Source organism: Cetorhinus maximus, chromosome 23, assembly GCF_964194155.1.
Source record: "Cetorhinus maximus chromosome 23, sCetMax3.hap1.1, whole genome shotgun sequence".
Taxonomy (NCBI): Eukaryota; Metazoa; Chordata; class Chondrichthyes; order Lamniformes; family Cetorhinidae; genus Cetorhinus; species Cetorhinus maximus.
The window spans coordinates 47,882,977-47,898,480 of NC_135901.1; the positions used below are offsets into that span (position 1 = coordinate 47,882,977).

General features: G+C 44.3%; 2 protein-coding genes and 1 long non-coding RNA gene across 3 annotated transcripts in view; 1 reads left to right on the forward strand and 2 right to left on the reverse strand.

Moving 5' to 3' along the window:
- Window positions 1-7,467, reverse strand: part of LOC144698532 (uncharacterized) — a 62,486-nt gene extending 55,019 nt beyond the window's left edge. Inside the window, exons 1-3 of the mRNA XM_078570467.1 lie at window positions 7,397-7,467; window positions 6,283-6,336; window positions 3,978-4,410 (exon numbers count right to left, since the gene is read on the reverse strand). Of these exons, the coding sequence (XP_078426593.1) occupies window positions 3,978-4,410; window positions 6,283-6,336; window positions 7,397-7,467 (558 nt within the window). The remainder of the gene's footprint in view (window positions 1-3,977; window positions 4,411-6,282; window positions 6,337-7,396) is intronic.
- Window positions 1-15,504, forward strand: part of LOC144698301 (uncharacterized) — a 290,571-nt gene that overhangs the window by 118,258 nt on the left and 156,809 nt on the right. The window lies entirely within an intron of this gene.
- LOC144698274 (uncharacterized) overlaps window positions 1-15,504 on the reverse strand; it is a 133,680-nt gene that overhangs the window by 74,550 nt on the left and 43,626 nt on the right. The gene's annotated exons all lie outside the window — the stretch shown is intronic.

Genomic DNA, 15,504 nt, shown 5'->3' on the forward strand with positions numbered 1-15,504 from the left:
ATGTCACTGTGTAATTGTCGATGTGTGATGATGTCACACACACGAACACAGAACATCTGGGTCTGTGCAAACCAGTGATCACCACACATTATGAAGGATGGGAGGGTCCTTGAGAGGGGGCAGAGGAGATTTACCAGAATGGGTCGAGGGATGAGGGATTTTAGTTGCAAGGTTAGATTGGAGAAACTGGGATTGTTCTCCTTGGAGAAAAGTAGATGGAGGGAAGATTTAACAAAAGGTGCACAAAATTATGAAAGGTTTACGTAAAGTAGGTAAAGAAAAGGTGTTCACAGTAGCAGATCGTGAAAGGATTATGGGTCGCAGATTTAAGATTTTGGGTAAAATGTACAGGAGGTATGTGAGAAAGAAATGTTTGCACAATGAGTGGTAATGACCTGGAACTCAATGCATACAGTCAGAGGCCGATAGAATCCAGGCCCTGAATTTCTATCCTGGACTGAGTATGGCAGGTTTGGGAAACGGTTTGTACAGAGCATTAAAAAAGGATGATCCAGGTCCTGATGAATTGAGTGACTCTGTCAGATCTCAACCGTCTGTAAATGTTCCCCTTCTAACCCCCTGTAAAAGGAGTTTCCAAAATCCATCCCTGTCAGTCCAGGATAGAAATGCACAAGATTCTCTCCTCTTGCTAGCTGGACCAGGATGACCGCGCATGCGCCCTGCTGCACATTGCCCCCTATAAAGATGGCGGCCGTTACCCCGGGCCTCGCGAAGGGAGAAATCCAGAATTTTTCGGCCCGTTCTCTGCAAACACAAGACCGGTACCTTGTTCTTTGGGATGTACGGCCTGCACTGTGTCTTTATGAAGCCTCCCTGCCCACTCCGCCGGCTCCATTCCTCCTCACACACCCACTAACACTGTTAGTTTGCTCCACTCGACATTCTCTCACCCGCACTGAGCGGCTTCCGTCACAGACCAGTACTGCGCAAGCTCATGAAATGGGCCGCACTGCGCATGCTCCAAGCACACACCCTAATACGCATGTGTAGGGAGCTGCTGTTGTGAGGATAGGGCACATTCTGGCCCCTGTTGAAGGCTGGGTAATCAGGCTGCCATTGAGAGGTCGTTTTTTTGAATAGAAAATTATGTTTTGTGATCCGATGACGAACGAAGCCCAAGACCAATATATAAAATTATTCAGTCAATTGGTATGACAAACAAAGTGCATGGGTCCTCTGCCATAAAACTGTCCTGGGTGTAAATAACTGCAGTAAAATCCCCTACATTTAGATGTGAACTCACTGGAGTCTCAGTAGGCGGTGTGAACAATTATTGTTTCTTCTCATACACAGAACATTTAAGCGCCGTCTTGTCAGTAAGAACGTCACAAATCAGCCGGTGAACAATCCTTTCACAATGTCATTTACCCCTAAGTTCCAGGACCATTGTACATGGATTTGGGAGTTAAGCATGATTTTGGAGACGGAAGAGTGGTCGGAGATTGGATGAGAATTGCAAGGATGTCGGGGTCAAGGATGTACTCGTGGGAGGGAGAGAAGCAGCAGAGGCAGCTGATCGGATTGTCTCAATCTGAGTGACAAAGAAGCTCCGTGAGCTCCTCACACTTGTTGGAGGTGTTGATGCAGTAGACAGGGGAGAGGGAGAGTCCAAAACAAGGACTAACTTGTGTTAGAGATGTTTTTAAAAATTCAACATCCTCTGTGTTTGACAGAATGTTGATTTATTTGATCTTTGTCCAGAATATTAACCTTATAACTGGGCTGGAGTTTATTAACATCAGCTGAAACAGACCCCAATGGGTATAGTTCATTCTTGTATATTATTAACAGCAAAATCCAATCACTGTAGTTCGCTGTGAACTCGTTGGTGTCTCGGCAGGTGGGATGAATGAATGCGTATCTTCCCACACTCAGTGCAGGTGTACAGCCTCTCCCCAGTGTGAGAGCGCTTGTGTAGAGAGAGGTGGGATGATTTCCTGAACCCAGTCCCATAAAGAAGGCATCTGAACGGTCTCTCATCAGTATGAATACATTGCTGGTGGATCAGTTCCTGAGAACTTGTAAAGCACTTCCCACAGTCTTGAAATTTAAAAGCTCTCTTTGATGTGCAATCAGGTTGGATAAATTAATGAATCTCTTTCCACACAGCGCAGATGAATGGCCTCTCCCCAGTGTGAACTCGCTGGTGTGTCTGCAGGTGGGATAACGGAGTGAATCCCTTCTGACACTTTAAGCAGGTCAATGGCCTCTCCCCAGTGTGAATGCTCCGATGAGTTTCCAATTTCGATGGGTAAATGAATCCCTTCCCAGTGTCAACATTTGCACAACTGCTTTCAGTTGTGACTGCATTTATGTTTTGACCAGGCCAGATGATCGGCTGAAACCTCATCCACATGCAGAACACTGTGAATGGTGCGTTCTTTTCCCATTTTCAAAATCCCACAATTCTCCGCGGCCAAGAAACCGCTCTGTCCAATAGAGACGCCCTCTGAAGAAGGGTCATACAGACTGGAAACTGCTGTCAGGCGTCGCAAGGGCCAAGGGGAATAAAAATTCATTCACAAATGTTCCAAAAAGAGATACATTATAATCGCCAGGAAAGGCTAAACACCCTGAAGCTCTTTTCTCTGGAAAAGAGAAGGCTAAGAGATGACCTGATAGAAATAGGATAAAGAATGGAGTTGGAAGCTCAGGAATGAAAACAATGGCTTCTATCTTCCCAAAATTTAATTGGAGAAAATTTCTGCACATCCACAAACAGTCTGATAATTTAACAAAAGTGGAGAAGTGGAGAGAGGTGGTGGTGAGGTAGAGCTGGGCACTGTCAGTGTACACGTGATAACTGACACTGTGTTTTCAGATGATGTCGCTGTGGGGAGAATGTTGATGAGAAATAAAAGGAAGCCAAGGCTGGGTCCTCTGGGGACACCAGAGGTAACTGTGGGAGTGGGAAGGGAAGACATTCCAAGCGATTCTTTGACTATGATTAGATAGAGAAGAATGGAACCAGGAGAGAGCAGCCCCACCCAGCTGGACAACAGTGGAGAAGTGTTGGAGCATAATGGTGTGGTCAACCTTGTCAAAGGCTGCAGGCAGGTCGAGAAGAGATAGTTTACCTTTATCACAGTCACATAGGATGTCATTGGTGGCTTTGATCTGAGCTGTTTCAGTGCAGTTGCGGGGCAGAAAGCTGATTGGAGGGATTCAGACAGGGAGTTCTGGGAAAGATGGAGACGGATTTGGGAGGTGTGAACACTTTTCAAGAGTTCAGAGAGGAACTGGGGATTGAAGATGGGTCAATACTTTGCAAGGACAGTAGAGTTAAGTAATTGTTTTTTGAGGAAAGTGTGATGATTTGAAGGAGAGAGGGATAGTACCAGAAGAATGAGTACTGTGAACAATATCAGTGAACATGGGGAAGTTGGGGGATCAGCAGTTTAGTGGGAATAGGGTCGATGGAGCAGGAGGTGTGTCTCATGGACAAGATGACCACTGAGAGGGCAGGAAGGGAGATGGGGGAGAAGCTAATGAAAGATGTGGGTTCACGGCTTGGACAAGGTGGAACATTATAGAGGCAGTTTGTCCCAGTGGGCTAGTGGAAGGGAGGGAAGCAGCAGCGGCAGCTAATCGGATTGTCTCAATCTTAGTGACAAAGAAGCTCCATGAGCTCCTTACACTTGTTGTTAGAGGTGAGGATGGAGGAGAGAGGGGAGAGCCCTTCCAGAGAAACTAACTTGTGTTAGAGATAATAACAAGACTCAATATGCTATATTTAACACAAATATATTTTATTTGTCCTTATCCAGAATATTAGCCCCAATAACTGGGCTAGAGTTTATTAACATCAGCAGAAACAGACTACAATGAACAAGGTTCAGTCCTGGATGTGATTAACAGCAACATCCTGTTTGTTATTTGTGAACTCGCTGGTGTCTCATCAGTTGGGATGACCAGGTGAATCCCTTCCCACACTTGGAGCAGCTGAACGGCCTCTCCTCAGTGTGAATTCGCTGGTGCTTCAGGACGTCAGAGGACACAGTGAATCCCTTCCCACATACAGGACAGATGAACGGCCTCTCTCCAGTATGAATTCGCTGATGTCTCAGCAAGTGGGATGACTGTGTGAAGCCCTTCCCACAGTGGGAGCAGGTGAACTGTCTCTCCACAGTGTGAATTCGCTGGTGTCTCAACAGATCGGATAAATTAACGAATCCCTTCTCACACTCGGAGCAGATAAATGGTCTCTCCCCAGTGTGAACTCGCAGGTGTGTCAGCAGGTTGGATAACTGAGTGAATCGCTTCCCGCACTCGGAGCAGGTGAACGGCCTCTCTCCAGAGTGAACTCTCTGGTGTATCAGCAGGTTTGATGACTGAGTGAATCTCTTCCCACACTCGGAGCAGGTGAACGGTCTCTCCCCAGAGTGAACTCTCTGGTGTTTCAGCAGGGTGGATGACTGACTGAATCCCTTCCCACACTCGGAGCAGGTAAATGGTCTCTCACCAGTGTGAACTCGCTGGTGTGTCTGCAGGTTGGATAACTGAGTGAATGCCTTCCCACACTCGGAGCAGGTAAATGGCCTCTCCCCAGTGTGAACTCTCTGGTGTGTCAGCAGGTTGGATAACTGAATGAATCCCTTCCCACACTCGGAGCAGGTAAATGGCATCCCCCCAGAGTGAATTCGCTGGTGCCTCAGCAGGCTGGATGCCCAAGTGAATCCCTTTCCACACTCGGAGCAGGTGAACGGCCTCTCTTCAGTGTGAATGAGCTGGTGTCTCAGGAGGGTGGATGAATCAATAAATCCCTTCATACATACAGAACAAGTGAAAGGCCTCTCCCCAGTGTGTGTGCGCTGGTGAGTATCCAGCCTGGATGGATAATTGAATCCTTTTCCACAGTCTCCACATTTCCATGGTTTCTCCCCACTGTAACTGCATTTATGTTTTGACAGGCCAGATAATCGGCTGAAGCCTCGTCCACACAGAGAACACATGTACGGTTTCTCCCCACGGTGAACGGTGCTTTTTCCTTCCATGTTCAAAATCCGATGAAATTCAGGTTATGACTGATTGTGCGACACCGTTAGATTCTGATGAAACATTGGGTTTCCCAATTGAAAATCCTGGGGAAATAGTTTAAATAGACAAAAGTGAATGAGAGAGAAACCACAATATCACAAAAACAGGTTGTGAAATTGAGCTGAATGAATCTGGTAATTTGTGGGGCCAGTACCAGGAAAAAGTGACCATGAAAACTGCTGGATTGTTATAAAAACCCAACTGGTTCACTAATGTCTCTCAGGGAAGGGAACCTGCCAACTGGTCAGGGACTATACAAAACACCAGCATCTACTGGGGGAAATAGAGAGGGAGATGGGAGAGGCAGGGGTGAAGGATAGGGGTTTTATGCATCTACAATTCTACCAACATCTCCCAAACCCTAACCCTCCATCCCCTAGAAGGACCAGGGTAGATGTATGTGAACACCATCACCTCCAAGTTCCCCTCCAAGTCACACACCATCCTGACTTGTTTAACATCCAGTGTTGGATGAACAGAAATTTCCTCCATTTAAATATTGGTAAGATTGAAGCCATTGTCTTCAGTCCCTGCTACAAACTCCACTCCCTAACCATCAATGCCATCCATCTCTCTGACAACTCTGAGGCTGAGCCAAACTGTTCACAATCTTAGTGTCATATTTCACCCTAAGCTGAGCTTCTGACTACATATCACTAAGACCATCTATTTCCACCTCAGTAACTTTGCCTGCCAATAAAATAATAGCAAAATACTGCAGCTGCTGGAAATCTGAAATAAAAAGAGAAAATGCTGGAAATACACAGCAGGTCAGGCAGTATCTGTGGAGAGAGAAACAGAGTTAACATTTCAGGGGTGCAGAATGAACTACAGGGAACAAAAATGATACAGAAGCTGATGATCAATATAAGCTCAGGGGTAGAAGAGAGATGGACTATATCGCAGGAAAAACAACTCCTGACTATGAAAGACATGGTGGGAAGCTATAGCTGGTAAGCCAGCAGCACATGGTCAGGGCAGCAGTTGGCAGAAGTAACCGTAAAATCCTAAACAGAGCTAAAATACACCCACTATTAGAGACAGAGAAAGTTAGACAACAGCAGAGAGGTGATCAGGGAGGGCAGAGGTGAAACAGAGCAATGGATAGACACAGAATCAGATCCACAGTAAAGGAGTCACACCAGCCGCAGAGCTGTCGGACCTCACACGGATAACAGAGGACTAAAAGCTCCAAATTGTAGATGAATTGTCAAAACTACTCACCTGTGAAACAATTTAACTCTTTTCAGCTTTGGAAACTCCTGCCGGAGAATGTAGCTGGAAAGATATCAGAAGCACTGAAGTCAGAGAAAAATCTCCCAGTTGAGGAAATACCCTGGGAGCGGGGTGATGTCACCGCGCAATTGTCGGCGTGTGCTGATGTCACAGTGTAATTATCGATGTGTGCTGATGTCACAGTGTAATTGTCGATGTGTGATGACATCACAGACATGGACACAGAACATCTGGGTTTGTGTAAACCACTGATCACAACACATTATGAAGGATGAGAGGGTCCTTAAGAGGGTGCAGAGGAGACTTACCAGAGTGGTTCAACGGGTGAAGGATTTTAGATTAGTTTGGAAAAACTGGTGTTGTTTTCCTTGGAGCAAAGTAGATTGAGGGGAAATTTGATAGAGGTATACAAGTTAATGATTGGTTTACATAAGGTAGTTAAAGAAAAGCTGTTCACATTATCTGATCATAAAAGGGTTATGGGACACAGATTTAAGTTAAGAAGCAAGATTTACAGGAGGGGTGTGAGCAAAAATTTTACACAATGAGTGATAATGACCTGAAACTCATTACTTACTCTCAAAGGTTGATGAATCGAGTGAGTCTGTCAGATCTTGATCTGATGTTTGGTTTGAGTTTCCCGTCTGCAAATCCTTCCCATGTGATATCCTATGAAAAGATTGCAAAACAATCAATCACTGTCAGTCCAGGACAGAAATTGAGAAATATTTCTCTTGGTTTGAGTTTGTTGTGTGTAAATCCTCCCCTTCTAAACCCCTGGAAAAGGAGTTTCCAAAATCCATCCCTGTCAGTCCAGGATATTCACAACATTCTGTCCTCCTGCTACCTGGACCAGGATGACCGCGCATGCGCTCTGCTGCACAGCCGCGTCCCCGGGCCGAGCAGAGGGAGACCCAGCCATATCCGGTCTGTTCGCTGCAAACGCGGGGCCTGTAGTTTCTGATTAAGGCTCTGCGGGCTGCACCAAGTGTTTATAAAACCTCCCTGCCCACTCCGCTGGCTTCATTCCTCCCGCACACCCACTAACTCTGTTATTTTGCTCCAGTCGCCATTTTCTCACCCACTCTGCCACTCGACTCACAGGACAGCACTGCGCATGCTCAGCCAAGAGCCCGCAATGCGCAGGTGCGAATCAGACACCGCCATGCGCATGCGTACGACCCTGGCGCTCTGGATAGGGCACATTCTGTCCCGCATTGAATGCTGGGTGGGAGGACGTAATTGCATATCCAATAAATTTTTATGATCCGATGGTAATTGCAGCTTTATGGTCAAGGTTTAAATTATACAATCAATTGATACGATAAATTGTATCGGCCTCTACCATGCTTCTATCCTGGGTGTAATTAACAACAAAACAAACCCCTACAGTTAGATGTGAATTCACTGGATTCTTCGCATTTGAGGTGAAGAAGTGATTTCTCCTTCCATACACCAAACATTTAAACTCCGTCTTGTCAGTAAGAATGCGCCTATTGCGGAGCAAATCCTTTGAACTTTTATAGCTGGATTGTTCACTGGTGGCCAAACTGAGTAAATGCCTTCACACGCAAGAAATCTCTAAATTTTCTCCATCAGATGTGACTGTTGCTATGTCAACTAATCAGATGATCGAGTAAACCTTTTTCCATAATTAGCTGCTGAATGATGTTTTCACAGTGTGACTTTACCTAGGCGTGTCCAGCACAGACTTGGATTTCTAATCCTCTGGCAATGGGCTCTACATTCTCTTCTGAAGAAAAAAATGAAAGGCGATGCTGTAAATCTGAAATAAAAACAGAACTTCGAATTCTAAACAGGTCTGGTAGCGTCTGAGGAGAGACATAGTTTAATTCCCATATTTTCTGAGTATTTCCATCATTTTCTGCTTTTATATTTGATTAAAGACGTTGCTTCTGAATTGGACATTGGATTTCCTGGTGACCAACTTTTATTTATTCTTGTCTATCCGTAAGTGGAAGCATCTTCCAAACCCTTTCGGAATATTAAAGGCTTCGATCAGGTCATGCCTCACCCTGTTTTCTAGAGAAAACCTGTTTAATCAATTCAATCTTTGTTGAATGTTAAAACTTTTCAGTTCTAACATCAATCCAGTAAATCTTTATTGTTGCCGGGTCTTAAGGAGTTGAGTTACAGGGAAAGATTAAACAGATTAGGACTTTATTCCTTGGAGCGTAGAAGAATGAGGGGAGATTTGATAGAAGTTAACAAAATTGTGAGGGGAAAAGGCAGAGTAGATGCGAGTAGGCTCTTTCCACTTAGATTAGGAGAAATAAACACGAGAGGACATGGCTTTAGATTGAAAGGGGAAAGGTTTAGGGGGAACATTAGGGGGAACTTCTTCACTCAGAGAGTGGTTAGAGTGTGGAACGAGCTACCATCTGACCTGGTAAATGCGGGCTCACTCTTAAGTTTTAAGAATAAATTAGATAGATACATAGATGGGATAGGTCTGGAGGGCTATGGACTAGGTGCAGGTCAATGGGACTAGTGGAATAATATTTCTGCACAGACTAGAAGGGCCGAATGGCCTGTTTTCTGTGCTGTAGTGTTCTATGGTTCTACCTTCTCCAGTGCTAGATTCATCTTATAATATGGAGACGGAGCTAATCTGAGTATCAAACTGATAATTGCCCCCAAATACCTGTAAATTGGAAGGATCAGCATTGCAGTGGGCGAGAGGAACATGGTTCCAAGCTGTTATTCACCAACCTCTATTTCGGCCATTTTCCCATCTACAGAACTTAAAATGAAATGAACACATCCAATAAAAAGATTTAGAAAGTTGGTGTTACTTTTGTTTGTGACTCGTTCCCTCGGGTATTCAGTAAATGCTGCTCGGAGGTTAGGGACCGGGATATAATCTACCTGCATTTCCTTGAGCCTGTGTTCGGTGAATTGGGAAGTTTGTCCCGGGTTGGAGTATCTTGTGTTCCAGGGATGGGCAGTAACCCGCTCATTCAAGCTGCAGTTGCTGCTTTCTGCTGGCAGCGGGTGATTGGAGAGTGCGGGGCCGGAATATTGCTGCTTTTCTGCTTTTCCCTGTCTCACTCACTGTGGAGCTGAGGAAGAGAGAATAATTGATGGGTTTGTTTGAATCCAATAATTCTATAGATTTCGAATGGGCTCGATGCCGGCCTAAATGTTTTTTTCATTATATTGCAGATTAATATTCGTGAACATTGACCAGGACACATGGCTGTGAGATCAAGCACCTCCTCGTTTTTCTCAGTCGAAATATACAATCTAATATCTTTTGCTGTACAACCTGTTACAGAGATTGTTATAGAAAAGAGGGAAAGGTTTGCTACAGCTATACAAAGCCCTGGTTAGATCACACCTGGAGGACTGTGTATAGTTCTGGGAGCGGCCCCTTTTAAGGATCAATATTTCCCTTGAAAGTTCCAGAGGAGCCGCATTGATGAGGTTGGTGGGTTTTGGAAATTGGAAGTTGTACATCCGCAGCTTGTGGCAGTATTTCACCTCACTGTTCACTTCATGTTCATGTCTAACACACTCGATGCTGTTATTGGCTGAACGAGACTTCTGTGTTTTAACTAAACATGCTATTATTTTGTAGGAAGAACGACGAGAGACTGTAAATTCCAGGGTTCTAGAGAAAAGGTCAGGTAATGGCAATGATAGGATGGGCAGAAGGCCCACTTTCCCTGCTGTAACCATTCTATGATTTTAAACAAATAATATTAGCATGTTAGCAAGTTCTGTAGTTGTGGCCCAGAGTTTAAGGTGAATGGGCTTAAAATCCATTGGGGCCTCCCGATGTAGGTTTGAATCTCGCTCACTGTTCTTCTCGTTATTTCTGCTTGTCTGTAGAATTAATTCTAATTCAAATAGAAGAAAAAACATCCAAACAAATCCATTTCTGTGTCAGTCTTCTGCAAGTCTCCAGTCGGATATGAAACAAAAACTGAGCCAAGTTGGTGACATCTTGTTTTATGGGCGTTTGTTTCTCCTTAGGCCTCTGTCACACTCGATGTATCCGTCTGTGTGAGTTCCTCTGTATGTGCCAATGTGCTTCAGTTCCCCAAGGGGTTGAACACATTTTACCAGCACAAACTTTATTTAATTTAGTTGTGCAACTTCATTTTAAAATGTTACAAGGAAAAACTCTCATGGTAAAAGGTGCAAGAGGAGTTTGTCTATTTCTCTGTCTGTTAAACTGCAACAACAATTTATATTTATAAAGCGCCTTTAACCTAATGAAACGCCACAAGGTGTTCCACAGGATCATTATATAACAAAGTGTGACACCGAGTCACATATTCGGTCAGATGACTAACAGCTCTGTCAAAGGCGAAGAACTGTATTAAAGGAGGAAGCTATCGATTTCATGTTCCAGATAACAGCAATGGTTCTTCTCGTTGGCTCATAGTGTTCAACCTGAACAGACCATTTGGTCAGAGAAATTTATCTCTGATGAAAGGAATCGGGAATGAAAAAATGCCAAAATCAGCCTTCATGAGCCAAATTTCCAGCCCTGTTAGCATCTTCCCTGATGGCCGACTGGTTAGGGTTCAGCACTTTCACTGCTGCACCTCAGGTTTGATTCCCTGTCAGGAAATTGAGATTTACTGCCCTTGGGCGAACTGTTAAAACCAATGTTATTGTCTTCCTGGCTGAAAGCAACACAGAACATCTCTGTCAGAGTTAGGGGAGTGAGAGTTAAAGTTTCACGTCAGAGCTGGAAATGTCACACGTGCAACAAGTCAAGAACAGATGCAGAGGGCGTGAAAATGAAAGAGAAGGGCTGTGATGGGTTACAAAGCACTGATTATAGAGCTGGTGGTGCACAGCCGAATATTATTCCTGTGTTACCCATGTTACTTGCAGATCTAATTTCCTGATTTATTACAGTGCCCAACATTACCACTGCAGTTTGGTGACCAATAAACAACTCGCACCAATGTTTGCTGCCTCTTGCTGTTTCTTAGCTCCACCAAAATTGATTCTACATCTTGATCCTTCAACCTATGACCCTCTCTCTTGAATGTACCGATCTTGTCGTTATTAACTGTGCGACTCCGCCTCCTTTCTCTTTTTGCCCATCCTTCCTAAATTACGAACACCCTCGAATATTCACATCAATCACACTGCTCTTTGAAAGCAGCACACAGGGCCGAATGGCCTCTTTATTTGCTGTAACTTTCTGTCATTTTGTGTTTCCTAACACCCCGGTTGCATCTCTCTAAGTTATTATGGCATTTCATAACTCAATCTAGCGAGATGTACATCTTGTCCTTTTATCCAACACTTTGAATTCCAGACACTAAACAGATTAGGAACTGAATTTGAAACCAGACTAGTACAACTGCAGAAATGATATGAACCATTCACTTGAGTTTCAAACACGCAGTGCCTGCACATGAGCATGTACCTTCTTGTATATCTACTGAACAAAATAAGCTCATTCCGATTCTTCACATTGAAAATCAGTTCAAAATAATTTCAAAGTTTAACAACATACACAAGAATGTGGATAATTGATACTGTGCACATTCCTATAATCAGTGTCTGGGACAATCAGGTCCTGTGAACCCTTCTCGTGTCTTACATTCCCATTCCCTGCTTTCCAGGGAAAGATTGGGTTCATAAACTGGATGGGTGGGTAGTCCCTGGCTAAGTCAGCCCTCTTCCAGAGAGTATATAAGAGTTATTGCTGGGACAGCAGATTTTCGTCCCTACTGCCATTAGTGATGATCACAAGATTTTTTATTGAAAACAAATTTCACCATTTGCCATGGTGAGATTTGATCCCCAGAATCCCAAACCAGTGAAAGTACCACTGTGCCACAGCCTACTACAAAGGTAAACGCGTGTAGAATTTGATGTGTGTCAGTCACTTTCAGTGATGAATTTCTGCCGCGTGTTCCCTTGTCAGTTTCACAGGAGCCGCAGTGATGAGGTTAGTGGGTTTTGGAAATTGAAAGTTCTACATGAGCAGCTTGAACAGCGAGTCGAACAAGTGCCAGCTCAAATCGAATTGTACGGTTTGTGTGCGGTGTTTCATTTTAACAGGAAGGACGAGGAGAGACAGATTCAAGATAAATTGCTGTGAGGAAAAAGACGGGGGTTATGGAATGAGTTAAATTGCTCTTCCAGAGAGCCGGCACGGACAAGAATGTTCTCCTTCTCTGCTGTAGCCATCCATGATTTCATACTAACAACATCACCCTGTGCATTGAGTCAGTCGTGGTGACTGAGTAGCGAAGGCGATGGAGTCCAAATCCATTGGGGTTTCCCGCTTCTCATTATTCCTGGTTTTAACTCTGTGTTTACAGAGTTAATTATCGGTTAGATTGAATCAAGTCCATCCAAACACTCGGGCGTTTTCCTATTTCCGTTCATTCACGAAAATATTCACGAAACTTACAGTCAGAAGTGGAACAAAAACGGAGCCAGGTTGGTGTCAGGTTTGCTTTCTGGGTGTTTGTCTCTCCTTAGAAACAAACCCTTGTCCTCTGTCACTCTTGGTGTCGATGTCTGTGTGTGTTCCTCTGTGTGTGTCAAGCTGGTTCAGTTCATCATTTTTACCACCCAAACATTGTTTACGATAGTTTTGTGGCTTCAGATTAAGATAGTCCAGAGAAAACAAAAGCGCTGTTTTAAAAGATGCAAGAGGACATTTCTTTCTGTTTCTTTTTGGGTGGAGACTGTTCAGCTACTAAATGCCCGGATGTTACAAAGCGGATAATGATTGAAGTTTTCACATGATCTTATGAAGTAGCTGAGAATGCCCGAGGGGCCGAATGGCCTATTCCTGATCATATTTTTCCCACACTCTAATTCAGAGCCGATGCCGGTCAAGGCAATGGTTGTTTCTGCTCTAAATGTGGTACTGAGTCACCGAGTGGGCTAAGATGCTAGCCGAGGCTTTCCTGCTTTGGGCTCCAGTCCCGCGGCTGCTAAACTTTCCAGTGCTTTGTTGTTTGAGACGCTTCCAAAAAATCCTCCGTGCGGCCAGGGGACGGCTGACCTGTGAAGTGTTGCATTTTGGTTGGGGGAATGGGGAGAGGTGGTTGGGGCAATGGCACAGACTGAAAATCTTTTTTCTCTGTTACTCCCTGTCTCCATTCTATTATTTTATACAAACAATAGCGAACTTTCACTAGGTATTGTGGCGAATTGGTTAAACTGATGGACTGGAAATTGGCTGGAGTTTTCTCACGCAGGTTTGACCACGGTTGTTTATGCTTCTTATCATTCCTGATTTTAACTGACGGTCTGTGGAATTAATTATCGGTTAAGTTGAATAAAAAACATCCAAATACCCCGTGTGTCTTATTTCTGATCATCTGCAAACATTCACTAAATTCGCAGTGTGAAATGGAAGAGTAATTGACCACTCCTGGTCAACCAATCACAACTGCTCTTTGACAGCAGCACGCCAGGCCGAGTGGCCTCTTTCTTTGCTGTAACTTTCTATAATTTTATGTTTCCCAACACCACGGATGCACTTTCCCAGTCATTCTGCCATTTTATAACCAATTCTGTCGAAATGTACTTTGTTACTTTGTGTCCTGTCCTTCTGAAGTCAAGACCCGGAGTGAAATCAGTGAGAAGTTTTCTTGTCATTTCTAACGGGAGATTTGGACCCAGACCAGTTGAATGAGAGTTTAAATGGTGCCAACCCTTCACTGTAGCTCGTTGTGTTTTTGAGTGGAGATGATTTCTGTTACAAAGTGCAGGATGATCTGATAAACTGACAGAGCAGGTTTGAGGTTCCGAATGATCTATTCCTGCTCTGAAACAAAACCAAAACATGCTGGAAAAACTCAGCAGGTCTGACAGCATCTGTGGAGAGAAAGGCAGAGTTAACGTTTCGAGTCCACATGACTCTTCTTCAGAACTAAAGGGAAGTAGGACTTCATATTTCTACTTCCCTTTAGCTCTGAAGAAGAGTCATACGGATTCGAAACGTTAATTCTGTCTTTCTCTTCACAGATGCTGTCAGACCTGCTGAGTTTTTCCAGCATTTTTTGCTTTTGTTTAAGATTTCCAGCATCCGCAGTATTTTGCCTATTCCTAATCTATAGTTTTTGTTCTATTTCAGTGCCAAAACTTGTGAAGGAAGCGGTTCATAAATTTCGCCCAGCGAGGCTGAGCGAGCTAAGGCGCTGGCTTAAAGTATGCACGAAATCGTGAGTTCGCCTCCCACCACTGCTCAACATTTAACAGCCCCATTAGGACAAGCAGATGCCACCTCATATTGACAGAGAGAACGAGGAGAGTTGCTGTGGGGGAAAGGTCGGGTGTGGTACTACAGTAGTTGAGTTGCTCTTCCATAGAGACGACATGCTGAATGACCGTCTGATGTAGCCGTCTGTGATTTTATACAAACAGCAGTGACGTCATTATCGGCCCTGTGTTCACGGTGGAGTGAATAAGGGGATGGGTTTGGAATCCTGTGGGGTCTCCTCACAGAGGTACAAATCCTACCGTCTCCAGTTCTCATCATTCCTGATTTTAATAAGGTGCCCATGGAATTAATTATTGGATAAACGGAATCAAAACGACGCAAACATTCCCGTGGTTTCTTCTTTCCGTTGGTCTGTGTGTGTCGATGTGGTTCAGTTCCCCGAGGGAATGGGCACATTTTTAACAGAACAAACTTTATTCACATTAGTTGTGCAACTTCAGATCAAAAAAATATCGGGGTGAAAGTTGGAAGAGGAGCTTGTCTCCTTCTCTATATGCCCCATTACAACAACAGCTTATATTTAGATAGCATCTTTAACGTAATAAAACCTCCAAAGGTGGTTGACATGATCATTATGTAACAGAGTCTGACACTGACACACATATTGAGATGTTGGGCCAGGTGAACAAAAGCTTGGTCAAAGAGATAGGTTTTATGGAGCGCCTTAAAGGAGGAAAGAGAGGTCGAGGTGGAGGGAGGGAATTCCAGAGCTTGGGGCCTCGGTAACTGAAACCTCGGTCACCAATGGTGGAGCGATTCTGATTGGGAACGTACAACAGGCCAGGATTAGAGGGGCACAGATATTTCAGAGGCTTCTGGGGTTCGAGGAGATCTCAGAGATAGGGAGGGGCGAGAACAACGGGAGATTTGAACACAAGGATACACAAAGTTTGAAGTAAATGCATTCTTTGACAGGGAACCAATGTAGGTCAACGAGTAGAGGGTGATAGGGGAATGGGACTTGCTGTGAG